At 43.1% G+C, this 21691-nt stretch overlaps 1 protein-coding gene across 6 annotated transcripts in view; it reads right to left on the bottom strand.

Moving 5' to 3' along the window:
• Positions 1 to 21691, bottom strand: part of LOC110979451 (spectrin beta chain, non-erythrocytic 5-like) — a 143759-nt gene that overhangs the window by 75397 nt on the left and 46671 nt on the right. For all 6 annotated transcript variants that reach the window (XM_022235248.2, XM_087141951.1, XM_022235252.2 and 3 more), the window contains 15 exons: positions 17358 to 17485; positions 16241 to 16400; positions 15351 to 15428; positions 14089 to 14228; positions 12488 to 12611; positions 11936 to 12082; positions 10971 to 11234; positions 9383 to 9513; positions 8334 to 8520; positions 7091 to 7291; positions 5593 to 5709; positions 4265 to 4378; positions 3558 to 3740; positions 2590 to 2735; positions 903 to 1017 (listed from right to left, as the gene is read on the bottom strand). In XM_022235248.2, the coding sequence (XP_022090940.2) occupies positions 903 to 1017; positions 2590 to 2735; positions 3558 to 3740; positions 4265 to 4378; positions 5593 to 5709; positions 7091 to 7291; positions 8334 to 8520; positions 9383 to 9513; positions 10971 to 11234; positions 11936 to 12082; positions 12488 to 12611; positions 14089 to 14228; positions 15351 to 15428; positions 16241 to 16400; positions 17358 to 17485 (2235 nt within the window). The remainder of the gene's footprint in view (positions 1 to 902; positions 1018 to 2589; positions 2736 to 3557; positions 3741 to 4264; positions 4379 to 5592; positions 5710 to 7090; positions 7292 to 8333; positions 8521 to 9382; positions 9514 to 10970; positions 11235 to 11935; positions 12083 to 12487; positions 12612 to 14088; positions 14229 to 15350; positions 15429 to 16240; positions 16401 to 17357; positions 17486 to 21691) is intronic.

Below are 21691 nucleotides of genomic sequence, written 5' to 3'. Positions count from 1 at the left end.
AACTTGCAGCATTTAGGCTAAAAGACTTCAAGAATTTGTCACAAGTCAAGCACTTGTGTCCTCAAAACGTCCTGTTTTGTTATCCTTGGCACAATTTCAAAACAAAAGTAAGCAAATATTTAAATGGAAAGCTTCAACAATACCTCACTATTGTTTCCAACCTTTCTAAAAAAAAATTTTTTCTAAAAAAAAAAACTCTAACAGCAACACATCTGACTGATGTTCTATTCACAATTTATTTCTTCTCAGTTAACTTTTCTGCTTCTGCAATCTCTATCCATGTAAAGCATTAGGAGATATATTTGGTAGAACACCGTGTCAAGAATAGGTATGCTATGCTTGACTCCACTCAAACATTACGACTCGCACTCAGAAGCAGTGGACTTGAGCACAACGATGGAACTGGGTACTCAAAGCTATGGCTGGCTGCATCTCCCACCCTAGCTCTAGGCACAAGACTTAGATGCAGCCTTAACCCCTTCGCACTGGGAAGCGGTAAGAGCCGCCGTAAAAAATGAGATCCCTCAGCCCGCTTTTCAGCGATTATTCTCGGCCGACGCTCGAGCAAACACGGTGAAAGAAAGCAAACCCTGGCTCTTGTATATATGTGTTGCCAAAAAATGAAAAGGTCGAATTTGCATCATAATCACCAGCTTCACAATAGTCCCAACTTTGAAAAGAATATTGGAAGCGTGAATAGAGCCGCATGCCACCGAACAATGAGCCTTTTCACTGGGTAAATCGAAGCGTGCAGAGCACGCAGGGCCACAAACCGAGAATTTGCGGTTTGGCAGGTGGCCTTTGTGGCTAAGTGAGGCTGGAATTCTCGGAGTCGGCTTTCAGAAAAAAGTCCCGGCGTCAAGGGGTTAAGTGAGGCCACCTCCCTCTCCTGTCCCTCCCACCTGTATCCTGGACATGGAGTCCTCAAAGTCGCGGTTGAATTTGTGGATCTGTCCAGCCGCCTCCAGTTTCTGAGTGCGCTCCTGGACCTGACCACGTAGCATCTCCAGGGCTTGCCTGCAAAACAAGTGAACCATTTGGAATGTTTGGTTTGACCGCTGTGGAGGGCAAAACCTGCAATTATTGAAATACTGTATGCAGCATACTGGTGCGAACAGTCAACGTTGATTTAGGGCCATCTTCCAATTTGAACCAGCCAGTAGACTCAAAAAGCTTATTCCATCACTCACCATACCCACTTCCGAGCTCACTTATTCTGCCTCCCTCCCATCAAATCAATATCCAACCCATCCCATCAAATCTTCACCACCACCATCTACCCCTGAAATCCCAACTCTACCCACGTAGTCCATATCTACTCATCCCACCAAATTCCTACCTTACTACTAAGGAAACCCCAAACCTAGCCCACCTAGTAACCATGCCATCCCAATAACTACCAACCCACCACACCCTATCAAGCCAAACCCATTTTTAGTTTATTCCCGACCCTGGCCAACCCCACACTACTACCCGACAAATCCCAACCTATCCCACCTACACATAATGCCAACCCCATCCCACCACAACCTAACCGAACCCCACCAAATGTCCATTCCATCCCACCCTACCTCACCTCAACTTTCCAAACCCCATCCCGACAAATCCCCCAAACAGGCATTGTGTTGGTGATGAGAACTAAAACATAACAGTTGCAATACAAAACTAATATTTCTTGGAGTTCAAAGTCCTCGTTAACCCCCCAAAAGTACAACAGACACTTCACACCAATGAACCCGCATAAGGTTTTAGAACATATATATGTAGAAACCAAAGACACATGTTTCCTTTTATAACCCACTGGCAAAACAACTTTTAACCACTTCATGCCGAGGCATTTTTCAATGTTGATGATGCTGGGCCGGCAGGACCATCATTTTTTCCGTTTTCAAAATCCTTCAAAAATTTATCATTTCATTTAACGGTCGTTTATAGCTGCACGAAGTAATCTTTAGGCACTACTCTAAGTTGACAGGTGACCTTCATTGACGTCCGAGTATTTCAACTAGGCCTGCAGCCTTGTAAACAGAGCCCAGATTGTGCGGTGTTATGTAACTTTCTTTTGTTCATGAACCTGGCCCAGTGCACTGCTGACCTCTTTTCAATAGGGGCCAGATTAGCGTGCAGCGGTGCTGTGTGGCTCATCGCTGCGGTGGTGGAGCGCTTTATCCCCGGTGGTAATCCGCTCGCTCTCAATGTCCCAAACCCTGGTATACGGTTTCGAAACAAAGCTGCATTATCGCCCCTTTTTAGAGTGAAAAATGTCGGTAATGCCCAACAGCCTGGTCTTTTGTCCAGAGTACGGTCTTCTGTTACAGGGCCCTGTTTCCTTTGTGAGAGTTCAGAGACGCCGGCCATGCGTATAAACCGTATGTCTCCGATTCCGGAGTCCCCGGCAGGAAGTGGTTAACGTGTTAAGGTGAACGCACACACCCTGATGTCTGGACAGCTAGATGGATGGAAATTGGTACTACATAGAATCACATTTGAATCACAGCTTGCCAAAAAGAAGGACCACTGCTGACAAAGACTGGTGCTTAACTTGTGTGCAAATCCCTGGAGTTTCTCCTTTTAAGGTAAATTTCTTACTTCAGGCTGTCTTGCTTCTCTTGTATGGTGTCAGCCAGTGGATGCTTGTCTTGGATCAGCCTCTGGGCCTGATCTTCGCACTGTTTAAATTTGTCGTTGCCTGTGTCAATCCGACGTTGGAATTCATCGTGTTTGTTTTTCAGCCTCTGCAAAAACCAAGAAAGTCTTGTCAACGAATGTACACCCTGCTGGGCAATACTCATTGCAATTACAAATCTCTGACTTAACGGGTGTAAGTCTTTTCATTTCCCACCTACACGTATTCAATTCAAGAATTCACGTATTTTGCAGGAACCACTGGTTTTCCGCGAGGGTACAGTGTTAAACTGGTGATGGTTGGTTTCCTACACAAACGCACTGCTGTGCCACCGAGAAATGAGGGCCAGTTCAGACTGCAGGCAACCACAAGCGCAAAGTGAACTCGCCATCACAAGACTTTGGCAACAAAATTAGCTTGAGCTGAAATGTGTTGAACGTTTGCAAATTACTGCACAAATAGTTAATCTGTCGTCACAATATTTTGCATTTGTGCTGTTTCACGGCAAGCATCAACCACATGAAATTATTTGTGAACTTGCAGAGATTATGCAACAGAGTTCATAATCATCGGTTAGTTTTGTTTACTTTTTTCATTAATAAGCCAGGTAAATAAACATTCATTATACGGATCACTTGGAAAATTTAGCTGAAACTAATAATTCACCTAATATGTTGGGGCTGTGCTGTAAATGGTTAACGGAATAAGTACCATTAACTTTACAAAATAAATTGTTTAGGAAGTTAATTCCCCTCAAAGGAAAAAAATGAGGAGAAGATCCCCACAGTGTCTTTAGAAATATGAGTGACTCTTTCAAAAATGACATGTAAGTAATGCAACAAGAAGCACTGGCCAAATATGCATGTTTATGTTTGCGTAAGTAAAGTCCCCCAAAATTTCAATTTTTGAAAAACGTACGTGCCCTTTTTACCTCTAAGTGTTCCAGGTCTTCACCAAATTCCTCGGAGCTCGCAGCCTGGTACTGCACCTCTATCCACTCCCCCAGCTCGTCACTCTCACGGACGTACTCGTGCAGGAGTTTGGCTCCTTCCAGCTCCTTGGCCCTCTCAGCCACTGCATCCTCCAGACTCTTCAACCTCTTCTGGAGGTTCTCCTGACAACAAAAGAAATGTCCAAAATTGTGAAGAATATTTCCACCTGTGACCTTACACACACAAGAGGCAGATGACATCTCACTAGAATCCAATTTGGCCATCTTGTGTCATACCATCTTTTTGAGGGCCTGGCCTTTGATTAGGGAAAGTTGGGATTAAACCTACACTTTGCATCGAGAAAACTCTATTTCAGTGTGGAAGTAATGGTGCTTCCTCTGCAGGGTTTGCACACACTCAAAGAAAACTGAACAGTTGAATTTTAAGTACCAGTCAATCAGAGACAATTCAACTGAAGTGGAACTACAGGGATCAATTTCACAGAGTGGCTTTACTCAGAATGTGCTGAGCACAGCCGGAATGTGATAGCAACAAAAAGTTTGTAGACAAAAAAGTTGGGGTCTGCACACTGCGTGTGACAGTTGCTCTGCTTTCTTTCGCTGAACATATGACTCTATTGAGCACAAACTTCTACCAAGCAGCTTTGTGAAATTGGATTCTCATGTTTTCCAGGGTTGTGACTAACCTGTCTTGCCATCAGCTCTTCTCCATGTGGGTTGCTGCTGGCCACCATCGCCTTCGCTTTATCCTCAAGCTCTTTCAGCACACTGTGGTAGTTTTCTACATCTAGCTTTAAGGCCTACAGAGGAAAAGATGCCAAGCAACTGAAATTCACACTTTGTAGGCCCAAATGAAAGGCCCCAAGATGAATACAGATTTTGGAAGCTTTGTATTAATATTAGCTCTGGTACCCTAGGGATTTTTTTTATTAATTTATTTATTTGATTTATTATTTCTGTCCATCCAACAACGCATTCAGTGCCAATCACAGGATGAAGTGACCATTTAAGAAGACAATGAAGAAATGTTTAGATTTAGAGGGGGGGGGGAAAGCCCCGGATAAATATTCCAGAGAAAAACCACGGCATCAGGCAGGGACTGGAAACCCAATCCACGTGCTGATCTAAGTGGGATTTGAACCCGAAGCGCAGAGGTGGACGGCGAGGAAAGAGCCGCAAAATGAAATACAACAGCTTGGAAGTCCATTTATTTGGTATAATGTTGGTTTGACATCCACAGCATGCACTGCTTGCTGGATATGAACCCCTTTGGTTGTATTTAAGAAGTTACAATAGGGCCATGGAGAAAATAGACAAGGTTGCCTGCAGGGGGGGTAGATTATCTTGACATGACTTTCACCAACATGTTGACTTCATTCTGCCATGTTCATCATAACTATGCATCCAATCCCCCAAAACCCCTGTGCATACAACACTGTTTAAAATGTCAGAAAAGCGTTCAAGATATTTCCATCTTCTCAATGTAAGGGCAATACATCTACATGCAAGTCCACAGAAAATGTCAAAGCCTACTTTGTAAACTAGTTTGTCTCCCCAACTTTCAGAGAAATATCAGGTTTTTAAAATGTGGAAAAAATCTGGGAAAAAGTATATAACACTAGTTGCATATTTTAGAGTGTTGGTTGAATAACGCACATCTACACTGTAATCTGCTTAATTCAACTTCTTTTGTCCTTTGTTTGGATTGTACACGTGATTTATTTATGATTTCCAATAATTATATCATAATTCATTTTATGATGTATAATTTTAAACATATCTTGTATTTCAGTGTATTCAGCAATTTTCATGCATGTTAAATCAACCTAAGATCCATATGCTTAGTTGCTTATTCATTTTGTACAATGCATATTACATGAACTTTTCATTTTATAAATTCTGTAATTGTTATTCCTTTAGGTTTGGACCAAATCAAATTGGTCACCATTTTGTACAGTCATTAATGGCAGACCATAGGCCAAGACACAGTCTTAGAGTCTTTGTGAGTCCCAACCTTATTCCTGGCCAGGAGCTTCTGAGTTGCATCCTCGCTGTTGCCGTAGTCTATGCTTGTTGCTAAGCTCATCTTCTCCCCAATCCAGCTCTCTGCTTCATCGGCCTCTGCAAAATACTGTAAAACAACATTGGTATGCCATAACGTCACCAAGTAAGCTCCTAGAATCAGTTAGTTCTGGTAACATGCAGTGTTTTACCATTCCAAATACAGTAAAATTTGGATAAGTCGAAGCCTGTTAAGTCGAAACTTCGTTTACCTCAACGTCTTTCTGTATTCCCAACAAAAGAATAGGCCTTTATGTACAATAAACTATCCGTAACTCAAAACATCAATACCACTTAAGCCGCTGTCGCGCACGGCTTTTCTTTGATGAGCCAAGCATGTTCACACGGGCTGCCATTGTCAAGTTGATAAGCACTGGGTGGGCTTCAACCATAAACGTAAAATAAATCAGGCACGAATGATGCGCCCTCAAGCGCTCAAAAAGGAATTACGTTTTGTACATGTATCACGTGACCCAGCACAGAAACCCTGACCGATTGGCCTGCACGGCTGCGTTCTGCGGTAACAGCCCGATCAAGCAAAGCAAATGAATGAATTCTCAAGATGTAAAAACACAGGCACCGGTACATAACTTCATTGGTTTATTGTTTATTAATGTACCACATAAAAACATGATTAACGATGATGTTTGAGGAAAACTTGCACAGTAGGGATAGCCCAAAATCCACTTCGTGTTCATTTCAGCTTGCAGGCCAACTGCCGTAGAGCCAGTAAGATTGCATGTGCACTGAAGAATGTAACTGTCAATAACTCGAACGTCAGGCAACTCAAACTTTTCGTCCATTCCCCTGAGCTTCGACTTATCGAGGTTTTACTGTACTTCACATCTGGACACTTTTAAACAATAAAGCATTGGTAAAATAGTGAGCCTACAAAGAAAATCCTGTGACTGAGTACTTAGCCATGTTGACTTAGAGGGAGAGTGCCTAGATTGCATTCGTTCCAAAACGGCATGCAGCCCATGTGGAATAGCCAATGTAGTTCAGTGAAATCAACTGGCATCCACTTGCCATCGTGGTCCAGGTGCAACATATGCTCCTGCAGCATACCAGGAACAAATGGTTTCAGTACACTTTGTAAACAAATGAGAAGACAGCACTTTGTGTACTTGCAATGACACTTGCTGGACCAACAGATGGCACGCATTTGTCTAGGCGCATTCAGCACACAAGTACGTGCAATCTGAATGTGCACAACCATCACTTTGTCTCCACCTGGGCATCAGGGCAGGCTAACCATATTAAAATCAGCTCAAGACTCTGATAGACCGCTTCATCACAACCGTCTAGCTTGGAGAAAGAAGAAAGACCGACAACAAAAACCTGAAGGCTGGACAACGCGCACAGACAGCTCTAAGACTGGTTTACTTGGATGTAAGGCATCACTGTGTCAGCTCAGCCTGCCTGGTACTCCGTGCACACCCAATACACACCTGCTGTGCTTCAAAGGCCATGTGCAGCCTCCTCTCCCTCTCCTCAGCAGCATCAAACAGCCGCCCCCAGGCCACAGAGAGCTCCTGACAGTTCTCTTGGGTGGTGGCTGCGGCAAAGTGGCCGCTGTCAATCAGGGCTTGCCCGGCCTGGATGACCTTGTCGATCACAGGTTGGTGGCCGGTCAGCTCTGCCCTCAATTTCTAGAGAAGAGAAATTCGGGGAAAGAGAGAAAGAAAGCAAAAAATAAAAAAGAGCTACTGTGAAATAAGACTGTCCAAACCGTTGCTAATGAATGAAATGGTACATTATGTACATTATGTATGATCAAGCAAATTTGGAGGTTGATTGAGACAACTTCCATCCCTATCACACACAAAAAATCTCAAAAGTGTTTAAACATGTTTTCATTTGCAATGACACTACATTACGGAGCTGAGTCTGCCTGTTTTGAGTCTTAAATCTGAAAACAATCTCTTTCCAATCAACAGAAGCAAAACAAAACTTGCCTCATGACAAGATTGGAAGATTGCAATGAAATGAATATCACGAGAAGTCCTTAGTTCTCTGATATCACAGAAGTACAGGTGTACAACAGACTTGCCCGAGTATTCGAAAGACAGCCATTCCTTTGAAATACACCTCAAAATGCCATTATGGAGACAAAAGCCCGCACAATGATTACAATTTATCCAACTTTTTTATTCTAGCACATCTTTTGTAGCTGGGGAGGACTGGCGAAAAATTTTCAGATGAAATGGTAGAAAAGTTTGAAAGTCAAGAAAAGGGAAAAAAAATGTGATAAGAAACACTGTTTAATCTCTCAAAAATGCACTTACATGTCCCTGTGCCAGGGAAAAGTTCCGTAAATAATAGTGCAGAGCTGGTTTTTTGAGTCAATAAATACCCAACAATTCTGAGACATTCCTGACAAGTTGATGGCGACGAGTACTCCAATGGACAGTTATGTCTTGATCATTTTTTCCTAACATGACCAGGGTAAAGCTCCTAAGAGCCCTGGGGAAGAATACATGTAGTGAAGAAATTGGTCAATTTTAGAGATGAGCGGAGAATCACACTTTAAAAATTCCAGGGAAACCCATGGATTCAGGTAAGGACTGTAAACCCAATCCACATGTCCGCCAGGGCGAGATTTAAACGCAGGTCGCAGGGGTGGGAGGCGAAGAGGGTATCCACTGTCACAGCTTGACTGGCTGAGGCTGAGAACAGCTGTTTGGCACCAACCTTGTGTTTCTGCAGGTGACTCTGGCATGCCGTGAACGTCTTGCCGTAGTCGGTGGAGCTGGCGGCAGGGAGATGCTCCTTGATCCACTGTGCCTCGCTGTTGACGTCGTGCAGGAAGACTTGCAGCTTGTGGGAATCTGCCAGGATGGACCGCCGTCTCTCGGAGGGTTGACCAAGCTGGGCAAACCTGTCCAGAAAATAAAAGAAATCTTCATCACTGGTCTTTGACTTGTGGTTCCTAAAAGTAATATAGAACGGTATGCAAATAAATGCAGCGTGGGAAATACTGTATACCTCACCTTAAAGTTTTTTTTCCCAAAACAATCCAGGACAGTGTGATTTCCCATGAAGATTCCAACCAATAAATAAACTTTTCATTAAGTACTCAATAACCCTCAAGAAACATAAAGTCAGAGCTACATGAACATGTACATCAGCAATAAGCTGTTGATGCATTTTGTTGTTAACAACCACCGTTTATTGGAAATGGAAGTGGACAGGGGGCTTTTATTTGGAAATGGCACTGCGGTAGTGTTACCCCTCGGAGGCCTTAAGCAGTAGAAAAAGCCCCCTGGAAATGGTGGCAGAAAGACAGACCTCCATTTGAACACTATACAAGACACAGCAAATCAATTTACATGAACTTGAAGAACCTATAATACAGGGTATCTTTAAAAAAAAAGAAACCAAGATAAATTCCTTTGTTTCTTGAATGGGACTGATTATTTTGGGAGATGGTAACCATCACCTGTTTCATTATAAAGTCATCTTTCATATGAAAGAAGTACAACTTTCTGTCACTATAAAAAAAGTGGACCAAATCAGAAATGGCTTTGTACCAAATAGCTGTTTTGCTGTTGAATTCATACTGTTCAGCAATGGCTGTTTTGTCAGAATTAAGCTATGTTTTCTGGAATCTTAAAAATTTACAGTTTACGGACAAGGCAGCTTTAATTCAACTGGAAACTTGCTTTAATGACATTGAGAGCTGCAAACAAACAGACAAATCACTTCACCCGCACTTCCAGAACAGGGTCACAGGTGCTTACCTATCTGTGACAGCGGCTGTTTCTATGGCGATTCTCTCGGCATCAAAGTGACCCTCCTCCGTTAGCAGATGAGCTTGCTCTACAATGTGAGCTATCTTGTCGGCCTGTACTGCCATGTCACTCTCCAGCAACTGAGCGGATCCAAAAAATTTAGCCAAACATTGTAAATGTACTGCACTGACGGCAAATGGTGATGTGATTCTGCAAAAAAACTTTTGACCCTGTAACAATGTACATGAAGGAAATGCCATGTGGTGATATATGGTGAGATACTGATTTACGGCGTAGACTGTTTTCACTCAAGTTAATTATGTCAATTATATTGGCCGAGGACCCTCTCGAAAAAAGTGTGAGACGGCCACTATCAACAGCCAAGGGGTATGGAAAATGGTGCACTGAGACTAGTTCTTAAGCATTATATGATGCTGTGCATGCATGAGGGTCATTCCATAAATAAGAGGGCCGATAATGGTTGTGCGTCCTTGTCAAGTCTGACGTGATTCTGTAAGTTTAGAACAATTTTTTATTCCAAAAAGTAATTAAGTAATGCAAATTACCTGCAAAGATATCTCCATGTTAAATTACACGAATCAGGTGCGACACAGAGACAAAAATGTCACACTTTTGGACCTTCAATTTATGAAATGACCCCAAACCAACTTCCACTTGAATGTAGACAAATCCACGGCATCTCCGCACAGGCTATCAGCATTCAAGTGTCTGCCTTATCTCCTTTCTTCTTTACTCTTGATTGCTCTTATATGAGAATATATGTACAGTGGAATCCCGCTATACCAAACACCACTACACCGAACATTCGGCTGTACTAAACATCGTCCTTTGCTCCCAATAATTTGTGCACAGAACCTACCAAACACTATTCAGTAGCCGTTTGTAATTCCCGAACGTCAACATGATAAAAGAGTCGGTGTTTTTTTATGTTGGAAAGTGACAAGTGGCCATTATTTCCCCATGGATTAGAAGGGAAAGGCACTCGTTGTCAACGGTATTGAATAGACGCTGGTTTTGAGACTCCACATGATCGGGTACGGAAGAAAACCGTACGTACGCGCACGGTGGCATTGCACTAACAATAGGCTAAAGAGGGTGCCGCTGATACACAAATCAACCCAGATTCGCCACAGCACGCATCAGAGATCGATCCTGAGCAGTAGTTTCAACACTTTTAGGATAAACTTGATATCAATTTTTTGACTCAAGTATTAAATAAAAACAAAATAATTAACAGATACATTTCTAGAAACCTTAAACTTGAATGCAACGGCAAAACATTACGAAAACAGCAAACCAAGGTATCACAAGAGGGTGCACTTCGGTTAGACAAGAGAAAGCGCTATTCAATATGGCAACGAAATGTTCGGCAGTTAAATTCCCTATACCGAGCGACCGCTGTACTGAACATTTAGCGTGGACCCCGTCTCGTTTGTTATAGCGGCGTTCCACTGTATGTCCCCTTGAGCAAAGACACTGATGGTCTGTGGGTATAACACCACTGTTGTGTTCTAAAGATAACAGGTTCAAAATGCCACTCCTGTCCATTTCTTTCTTCAGTGTTCAGTTACCCTACCTGGTGCTTCTTGATCAGTCCCTTCACGCTCCTCAGGTCCTGCCCGAGGTCTTGGGAGGACAGGGCCACCTCCATCTCGGCGATGCTGGTCACCGCATCCTCCAGGGCTCGGTTCAGCCCCTGCTGCTGCGTGGCCTGGCGCAGCTTGACCCCCTTGTCTGAGGAGCGGGCGTTCAGGTCGGCCCAGCGGTCATTCAGAGCGGTCAGGGTTGCCTTGACATCCGAGGCTTTGAAGTTCCCCTTCTGGATCAGTGCTTGACCGGTCTGATGTGACAAGACAAGAGAATGACACAATCTGTCTGATGAAAGCCATGCTTGTGCCAGAGTCAGAAGTCATTTTTGGGTTTGTGCACAGGTCCACCAATATACTGGATGTGTATTCACACAGTGCGTCGATTAGCACCTTCCAATTAGAAGACGTTTTGATTCCTAAGTTAGCCACAAAACACACCCCAGTGGTCCTACTGACTTTGTGTTCACGCAGGAAGTCCTTATCCGACTTTAATCTGTCCTTTGCCATTTTGAATCACCCAGTGAAAGCCAAGGCCCAGCATTCAATCATTAAGAGAAACAAATGGTGCCACACACGACCTCACATAACAACTCTCCCTTTGTGTGCCTTTCGTCTGCGTCAGAAAGGACAACTGAAACCAAAGCTCTATTGTGAACTGTTTGACCAGCTTGAGAAACTGTATTCACATGACCATCAAACCCTGTCAAAGGAAATGAAGGGCTGTAACTTGTTTGCAAATGGCTTAAAATATTCAAGTTGTCTTCCAAATGCACAGGTGCAGTCCTCCACAGGGTCAACAGAATAAATTTGGTAAGAACTGAACATGTACCTACTACGTCTTGAGTACCGTAGAACGGTTCTAATTTTATGCCAAACATAGGCCTTCCTATTCAAGCTCACTTAAACTACATAGATGGCGGCAACAATGATGCAACAAAACACAGCAACTGACCTCGTTGAGTTTGTCTAGACTGTCCTTGTTGGCTGTCAGCTCTGCTTCAAATGCCTCGTGCTTCTTGACCTTTCTGGGCAGGTTGGTCAGCTCACGGAAAGACTCGTCGCATGCTATCTCATGCTTCTCATATATCCACTCTGACAACTGAACAAAGGAGTAACACGATTTGATCACAAGAACTACATGTACGTCTGGCCAGACACAAGGGTAACAGTGTACCGCTAACACAAATCTTTCAAATGAAACCGGTCAAGATACACAGAGAGTCTCTGAAGTACCAACAGGGATAAAAGTACACCTGATTTTAAAGACAGGTCAATGACAATGGAGAAAACCATTAAGCTCCATGCATTATCAAACCAGCAGAAATTTGTATCAACTTCCTATGGTATTAACTACAACATTTGAGACTTCTTATACACAAGCTGGCCAAGCTGCCTGGGGTGCCACTCATGACTTGTGCAAACCTACATTTCTTGGACAAACCTATCTCCATCATCTTTCATTTTTACCACATTCTACTGGAGCTTGAAGGAGTCTTATAAATACCTCATCTGCATCCCTGCAAAACTCCAAGAACTCTCGAGATTGGAGAAGTTTCTGCCTCCGGAGGGCGCTGTTCTCTTTCACCTTCAGCCTGCGGGCGACCACCTCTTCGCACCGATTTGAAATGCTGAGCCACAAAGGAGAATAAGAGCATTAAATTGGATTCAATTTCCCCGGAAAACACCTTTTTGTTCGTTTATTTTCAGCCCTGACCTGCTTTCCTAAGGTATCAGTGTCTCCAGGGTTAAACTGTCTACTGTAAGTTGATATGTTCAAGTGACACCTGCGGGCAATATGACCAACACAGCCAGAACAATTGATTTCTCTGGACCATCTAGTCGACCGTTCAACACCAGGCTCTGGCGCATGGTCGCCCCAGTGGTTATCAACAACTGATTCGATTGATCAGTACGGAGGGAACCATTCACATGAAAATAATTGTACAAGACGTCACTGACCATGTATGCTGCGAGAGTCGCAGCCCAAGGCAGGAGGTGAGTACAACTTGACTGTGCTTGCGCAATGTTAAAAAGCAACTGATTTGTGGTCAAACTACAGATTGAACTATGCCTTTCCTTGTCCTGTGTTAAAGTTCTCTATTGTAGCTGTAACTAGCCGGTTCAGCACTCCCACTGCCCGTGCACATCTCAAGATCTGACAAATTTAGTTTCAGGATAAATTGTCCCAAATCACTCAAATTGTGCCTTTTATGTTCCAACATTGTGCACGAGAAGTTCCATCGTCTTTCCGAGACCGTGGAAAAACTCGAAGATAAATCTACATGTATCTGTACAGACTATTCTCTTTATCATACTACAAATTGACAAAGATATCAACGTTGGTAATATCAGGTCTGAAAACCAAGCTGGCTTTCCATCCATCAAATTCAAATGGATTATAGTAATGACAATTTTGGCCAGAACACAAGATAAACCTTATTAAGTGCTTTGTGCAGAAAGTTTCACAATCAAGATTGGAACTGGATAAGGTGAAATGGTGATGAATAACACCACTACCGATACTCTGATATATTTCTGTAGAGCACTGATCCGCAGATATTTCAAGACGATGTTTCTTCAGTAAGCTGTTTCTTTTTCTCTTGAATTGTCGCTTACATTTTTCAAGCTTGAATTCTGCTAACTGTGATGAACTTTATACATCCAAGACATGAATGAAACCTTATTATTCAAAACATTACCTAAGTTAACTTTACACATAAAATATAACTAAAAGGCGCTATCGCGAAATTGACTAAGCGTTCTTTTGCGGTTTGTCGGCGTTCTGGCTGATCAGTCCATCGTCGTCAAGGAGGGCAAGAATCTACGGAGTGGATGGCAGTGTGCACTCATGCGTGGCCGGGTAGCATTTTTTTTTCCGAGCTTGGTATCCGCGGAATATCGGGCGTATTCACAAGACTGGTAATTTACATAACCTTACACATTGCATTCCGTCCTCAAGTGTACCCGGTTGTCAAGGGGTCTTTTGTTTGACAGGGACCGGCGTGCTCTCCGTGATCCCGCGGGATGTCCGCAGCGCTGAATGGTTGGTCAATTTCACAATGCCACCTAAAGAAACAGAAAGTTTGGTGGATCCCATGATCTTACATTGTTCTGGCGTAATGGTTATTGTTCACCAACTTGGCAGCTATCTCCTTCAGTCCTTGCAATCTCTCATCCTGTACAGTCAGCGTGTTCTCAAAGTCCTCTTGTCTCTTGATCAAGCCGTAAACAATCTCAACCGTAGCCTGAGGAAATGAACACAATGAAATTGTAAAAGAGCTGATTCAACAAAAACTACAACAAAACAAAAAGTTGTTGATCTGTTGTGCAGATTTTTTGGTAGCAGATTGAAAATTGCTTTTTTTCTAATTCCTCTATTAAGGCTCTGATCTTTCCAGTTACAGCGATAATTAACTTTTTTACAAATGGACTTCCATGGTAAAATCACGCCCACATGGAATGCATGATATCAGAATACAAACACAGAGAAATTATAAGATGAAGGCTTGGGATGCAACTGCAGTAGAGATCAGTCTTTCAAAAAGATAAAATGGGAGACTTTGAGACGCTTGGTGGTGGCAAAAATGACACATACTTTTTAAATGGTTCTGAACATGCCTGTGTTGTTCTGAGCATGTGTGCATAGTTCTGAGCATGCACAATATTGTGAAAAAGGGACTCGTATGTCTGCTGCCACCAGCATCTCAACGTTTCCTGGTACATGTGTAGCTTTCTTTCTCATTTCAGAATTTATGGAATTTGTGTTGACAATTAGTATATTCCGATGATTTTCTCACATTAAAAGAGCAACTGCAAAGGCTGCATCTCATGCGCGACAAGACCTCTTTAAATATTTTTTTCAGATTAGAGGAAAACGTTATAAAGCACAGATTTCAGACACTGCAAGATCACAATATCTGGCAGTCTGTGTACACAAGGACAGCTAACAATTTAAACAACATGTGCCCTGAGTCTCTGCTGGTGGATGCGTGCGCATGCTAATCTCGCACATGAGTTGGACATGCGCACAAAGTCTGATGAAGGCAGATTGTGCATTGAACTTTTAACTTGATCCCTGTACATAGCCAGGTGCCCCAGAGCTTGGCAAAATGGGAGGCCGGGATTAGCAATATTGTAAAAATGTTGTTCATGTGACTCTGACGAGACAATATTGGTGATGTCTGGCGGTGGACCAAAGTTGCCACTATCAATTTTTTATCCCAAAATTGAAATAGCTGGTCAAAACAATACAATCTGCAAGAGGTCAAAAACCAGGCCACAGACCCATCACATATTCCTTGCCCAGGTAGATACAGGCAATCAGTTTGATTTCCACAGCATGAATGTTTTGGAGCAATGGCACTTACACCCAGATCTTCAAACTCCAAGAAGGCCTCGTGACCGCTGGTCCTGGCATCGATCTGGTCAGCCTCCCTGTTGAATAGCTGTAGTTGGAAAGACGAATGTTGTCACAAAAATGGCACAAAGGTTTACTGTCCCTCTCATTTGAGCACAGTCAATTGGTCACCATGGGCATACATGTAGCATAAATCCATTGTCGTCATACATGTGACTTTTTGAATGGGCATTTGGTACTTCCATTCTTACAATGTTACATCTGGCACAGATTTCAGCAGAAACATTTCATAAGAATCTTCTGGTGTAAAGAATTCTAGGTTTTCTACCTTCACACTCGGGTATTTACAAATAATGACAAAAATCATTAGTAAGGCACAAATCTGATAATACTTAGGTATTTAAGGGCACCAAATTCCTATCATAATCCCTGTTTATCACACTCATAATGTCGTTCCTGAAATCATCTCAGCTTCCAGAGTTTACAACTTGTGTTGCCATTTCAGGCACAAATGGCTCCCAAACAAAAATAAAACCACCTCTGCCCTCACAGCCAGCCGTTCATACATCTGCTCGGTGTGATGCACCTGTCATCAGTTACGTGCAATGTTGTTTTCGAGTCCATCACAAGTCCATTCTCAAGACCCTTCATAAGTCCAGTCACAAGTCCCTTCACAAGGCCAGTCATAAGTAATAGGGTGAACGTCAAATAGCTTGTGAATTGGCTTAAGACTGAATGACTTGTGATGGGCTCGAATACAACACTGGTAAGGTGACTTGCCCCAAGACCACAACGTAACTAACTGCTGGATTCAAAGCTCTGATCGTACAATTACAAACTCTAATCACTGGGCATCCCAATTAAATGAAATATACACTGAATTGACGAATATGTACTCACAGCAAGATCCAGGGCATCTTGCAGCCGTTGGTTTCGCTTTTCCCAGCCTGCTTGGATCTCAGTGCGTGATTCAGACAGCTTCCTTGTCCTCTGTGCAATCGTCACCGAGTCAGGCAAGGCCTTCAGCAGCTGCCTACCGAGTGCCTCCAACTTGGTGAATCTTATTAACAAACAGAAAATGGAAAAGAACTTCACATGTGAAGCCAGGGTGTAGGGTTCACTCGCAACTGGGGTGATGATGTGATATGTCAAGTGCCCGGGAAGTTCTTTTCTTTAATCTCATCTTATCCTAATGATGGGAAAGTGGGACTTAGGAAACAAAGAGTACTCAAAACAACATCTTCATTCCCCTATCATCACTGAACACATTTCTCTCCTTTAATGTCCTTCAAGGCAGCCCTAAAAGGATGAAATGTTTTTCCACTAATTTCAACTCCCACAGACACTGTAAGTCTACAGAGAAGTCAGATTTCATGTTAAATGTTGGCCCCATTAGCCTAAGTGTTCATACATTTAAGAAAACAGTTTTTCAAATGCAAAGTGTGACAAACATTTAATAGTGATCCCCGACAATGGGTTGAAACATTGCATATGCTAAGACAACACACACATCCAACCATAAATCAGTGCAGATGCCACCACAAATCAGAGCAGAGGTCAAGGAGAAATTGATATGTTTCCTGTAGATTTGAATATGTCCAAAACAAGACTACAACAGAAGCATAAAGAACTGTGACAGCCAAGAGTGCTCTTCTCACTACTGACTGAAATTACAGCCAGCCATCCTTCTGTTCACTAGCACCTTCTTGGTCATTTGCATTGGCCTTGTCTTCAGTTTCACTTTCGCTTTGGAGTTCCGTTTCAACTCCGGTGGAAGAATTAATGTGTAGCCTTCAATGTGCAAACCAAATGAAATTTGTAGCTCTTAAAGAGCTCCATGCTCCCGAAGCAGATATGAACACAAACATATCCTTCTATGGGAGGGGGATCTAAAGCTGTCACAACCAACTTCAGAGGCATAGCCTCAGTTTGCAGAAACTACAGCCATTGATTGACATGTTGATGTCGAAAGCCCCAGCCGTAAACGCAAGTCGGCTGAACTGGATCACAGACTTACATGTCATCATGACCCCGGATATCCTCCAGCAGGTCCTGGTGCTGTTTCAGAAGATTCTCTGATCCCACCACGTCCCTCGCTAGCTCTGTGTCCAGCAACAGCCCTCGCACTTCATTGCACCACACAGTCTACAAAATGAACGCAGAGCACAACAGACACTCTTACCGTGCAGACAAATTTCTAGTGCATTCGGAGGTGGTGTTTCATGCAGGTTGTTCTGCAACACCTCTGCGTCTGAATTAACATTTTGACGTGCAACTGCAATTTGATAATGCCCACTGTGTGAAAATGCATTGGCACCCGTATACGGGAGTTTAATCCATTCCTCTTGGTCAAGAATCTGAGTGCACTGCTGCACCCAGAACTCGCCAGTGCCAAGTCCATATAAGGAGATTCTTCTGGACTACCTGCACAAATATCAGATGCACATGAAATGAAAGGGTTTTAGGGGGCTTACCAGTAAGGCCTTACTACTCTTCCGCGTAAAGTCCACTTTTTTAACGGCAAGTTAAAGGGGCTGGAAAGTTCACGAACTGCACGCCCGTGCGCACTCGAGTGTCCAAGGAGTTAATGAGCTGGCTCAGCTGGGTGCTATTGTTGCAGAGAGACTACGTCATGAGACACAGAGACATACATACTGCTTTCTTTCCGCCGACTGGACGGCATTGGAAAACATGATCAACTAGGAGATGCATTTACATATTGGGTTCCTTCTGTGAACAGGACGATGTTGGAAGAAAATGACAGACTCAGAGAAGCATTCACATGTTACCTTCTTTCCGCTGATTTTAACGTGTTGAAATGCACTTTGGACTTCAAGAAGCATCAGCTGCGAATTTTGTGAAGCGGGTAGTTAGTTTGAAAAGCGCAAATTTGGTACCAACATACATAAAAAAAAATCACGTTCACGCCGATTTTTTGAGAGTTGGCAAATGTTGAACACGTTTGCCTCCTGGCAAATTTTACAGCAGCAAATGCTTTACAGCATGGTTATGTATTACGGTCCATTATTCTACCTTTACGTGAATTTTGAGTAGTACTTCATGCGAATGTTATGTGAAGTAAAACAACTTCACATTTACAAAAACCTTCGGCATGAAATTGTGCCCTTATTGAGCACGCGAGTAGATCACTTGAATGTTAACGAGTTTACAAACATGCATAATGCATGTCGACGTACGAGGTGCAACCTGGGTGGTCAGATACTTTCACATGACTTGGACACTTCCATTTCTTCAAGGGGAGGTATGAAACCCCATTTCTATATAAAAAACGTCTGGAAAGTTCGTAACGAATAAAGTATTTTTAAATCACTTTGCACAGAAATTGTTACTATATATACAAACAAAACCTGTTTATTTCACAAATTTTTATACATTAACCCTTTCACGCCAGGATGTTTTAACCGCAACCCATCTGGCTGCCGGGTTTATTTTCCAAATTTTGCCGGGTTACACACTGCACACAGCCTGGCTCTGTGTAATCATGAAGCCTGCGGGGTATTTGGATCCCGTTCAACAAAATACCAGGTACCCAGCACTAGCCTTGCCCACGCGACAACACCAACTACCCAAGGACGCTCGGTCATAGTTGAGAGTGCAGCGCCTGCTAAGTTCACACAGTCTCTGCTTGCTTTTAGCGGGCACCGTGGCTCGTGTGCCTGCTTCCCAGTAGTCCGTGCATGCCCAGCATCAATGCCCAGCCCCAACTTGTACATTGAGTACGCTTCACAAGTTTTTATTTCAGCTAATACCCAGTGAAGATTTCCCGTAAAATTCCCCTTTTGTTTTTATTTTGCGCAAAGTTTGCTCAGAATTTTCTTGTACATTTGTAAGTTGGTTTTTTTTGTAAGTTCTATTCAAATCCCCTTTCCGTATGCAATGATATATATAAACAGCCCCTTCTAAGTAAAGTTTGAACCTTCCCATGAAAACTATCTTTCCAAACTAATCCTCCCCACAATTATAAAATAAACAGACACAAGAGAAACACAAGACAAATTTTTCTCACTTTTCTTCTTCTCTTGACGACTCATCGTTTCTTTCTTTGTAAAAAAACTTAGCCAAAAAAAGGAAAGAAAACGGAGAGTGGTTGCATTACACAATGTCTTGACACAGGAGAAAATTCTTGTGAAAAAGTTTGCCAAAATTGTACATGAATAAGTAATTGATTCAAGTATAATCAAAGTAAAAGTAAAATCAAGTAAATCAAAATTCACATACTATTTCTTGGAAAACAGGAAACTTTACATAAATAAGCAATTGATTCAAGTGTGATAAACCTTGAAACAAGGAGCTGCGTAAAGTGGAACTTGGGGATAATTTCACACATCAATTTGGTCACTTTTCTTTTACCATTTCTAGAACAAACATCATAAAATTACATCATCATGTACCATTTTATTCATGATGTCTTGAAATACAGGAAACTTTACACAAATAAGCAATTGATTCAAGTGTGATATTCCTTGAAACAAGGAACAGCGCAAAGTGGCACTTCACAAATTTCACACATCACTTTGGTCTCTTTTCTTTTGCTATTTCTAGAACAAACATCACACCATCTGTATAATCTAGCTCGTTTTCCAGTTGGGGGGAATTTCTACAGCAAAGTGTCTTCCTATCAGTCTACCTGGACCAGGAAGACAGGTTGGTCTACCTCTAGATCGATACACTGGCAAATTTGGTGAATGTGACTCTGAAATTTCACTCACCAACATGTGTCTAAATGTCAAAAAACTGGCAGTGCCACCAATTTCCAATTTTCCAAGATAAGAGTTTACAAGAGCACCATCAAGCAAAGAAAAGGACAGGTTCTTATGCCATTTGATTGATTTTCTGACTGAACAGTGTGACAATGCCAGCTGGTCTGCAATGTCCACACCCTATCATCCCCTCGTTGTAGTCGAGTACACACTTGGGTTTCTCCAAAACGATGCCGTCACGGTTCCGCTTGCCGGTGTCGGCCATCTCGGCTGTGTGCATCGTGGACAGCATACAGACATCTTTTTTGTCTTGCCAGACCAAGGCGAGCAAGCCTTTGTCGCTGGAGCGGTGAACAACATCACCTCTCTCAAGTTTCAAGGAGCACAAGTCCTTGGGCATGTCTTGACGATTTTGTATTACCGTCCCGAAGACGTTCGTCTTCTGGTCGTGTAGTTTCAGGTACAGTTCTGGGCTGCTGAACCAGTTGTCCAGGAAAATGGTGTACCCTTTGCCAAGAAGATCGATTTTCGTACTTGCCAGTCTAGCAATCTGGTCTTGACCAGTGTAAATCTTGAAGTTCCAGGTGTATCCAGCGGCAACCCCCATGCTCTGGCAGACTCGATACACCTTGATGCCAAACCTCGCACGCTTCTTGGGGTTGTACTGCTTGAACTTCAGTCTCTCTTTGAATTTCCAAAGGGACTCGTCGGTAGTAATCTTGATGGACGGAATGTAGACGGACTTGAACTTCTCGATCAGTTTGACTACCACCGGGCAGAGCTTGTAGAGTCAATTAGTCACATCTGTATGGCTGTTATCGACAAATTGCAGATAGGCCAGCAAGTTCATAAATCTGTCCCGTGGCTTGGTATCAGGAAATATTGAGTCTCTCGTCCAGTAGGACTTCAAGTCGGGTCTCGAAATCAGTCCCATGACTATCATCATGGACAGGAACACTGACATCTCGTCTGGTGTTGTGTCAAACCAGCTTCGTATGTGACTTGGACTTGCTTCTGGTTGACTTTTCGGGTGTTCAGCGGCATAGCGGTTGGTCTCGTTGGCAATGTGCAATATCAGCTCTGGGGTGAGAAACTGCTCAAAGATTTCGACAGGAGTGCTGCTCTTGTCCAGTTCTTGCACTTGAACACCCGCTGTGCCTTGAAAGCCGTGTCGGCAAGGGAAGTTGTCATCAGCCGTCCATTGAATGGACGAAGTCTTGACCTTCTCGGCAGGTCTCACTAACGGTGGTTGCCCGTTAGAATCGCTGTCACTAGTTTCATTTTCTGAACTATGTTCAGATTCCGACATGAAATCTGGAACCACTAGTGGCAGTCAAAGTTTCCTCGTTGCTGGAAGACATCGTGTAATGCAACTGAAGGGCTGGGAAGCGGTCAAGCAAATATATACCCAACACTACAGAAAAAGCTGCTTTTCGACGAAACAAATATCTATTTACACTGAACAATGGCCCGTCTATACCCCAAGTGCGTGGTGCTGGTGTGCTGCCCACGTGTTCCCAGCCCAGCAGGGCCGTAAACAATGGCACGCACACCATGTCAATGGCCTATATTCATCACGCTCTGGGCCCACACAAAACGCGTTGCATAAGCCCTGTCCACGGCCTTGAGC

Source organism: Acanthaster planci, linkage group LG01 (genome assembly GCF_054643075.1).
Source record: "Acanthaster planci isolate LZ-2023a linkage group LG01, COTS_SCS, whole genome shotgun sequence".
Lineage (NCBI taxonomy): Eukaryota > Metazoa > Echinodermata > Asteroidea > Valvatida > Acanthasteridae > Acanthaster > Acanthaster planci.
Note: the sequence above shows the minus strand (reverse complement) of the source record. Positions and strands in the feature narration are given on the sequence as shown.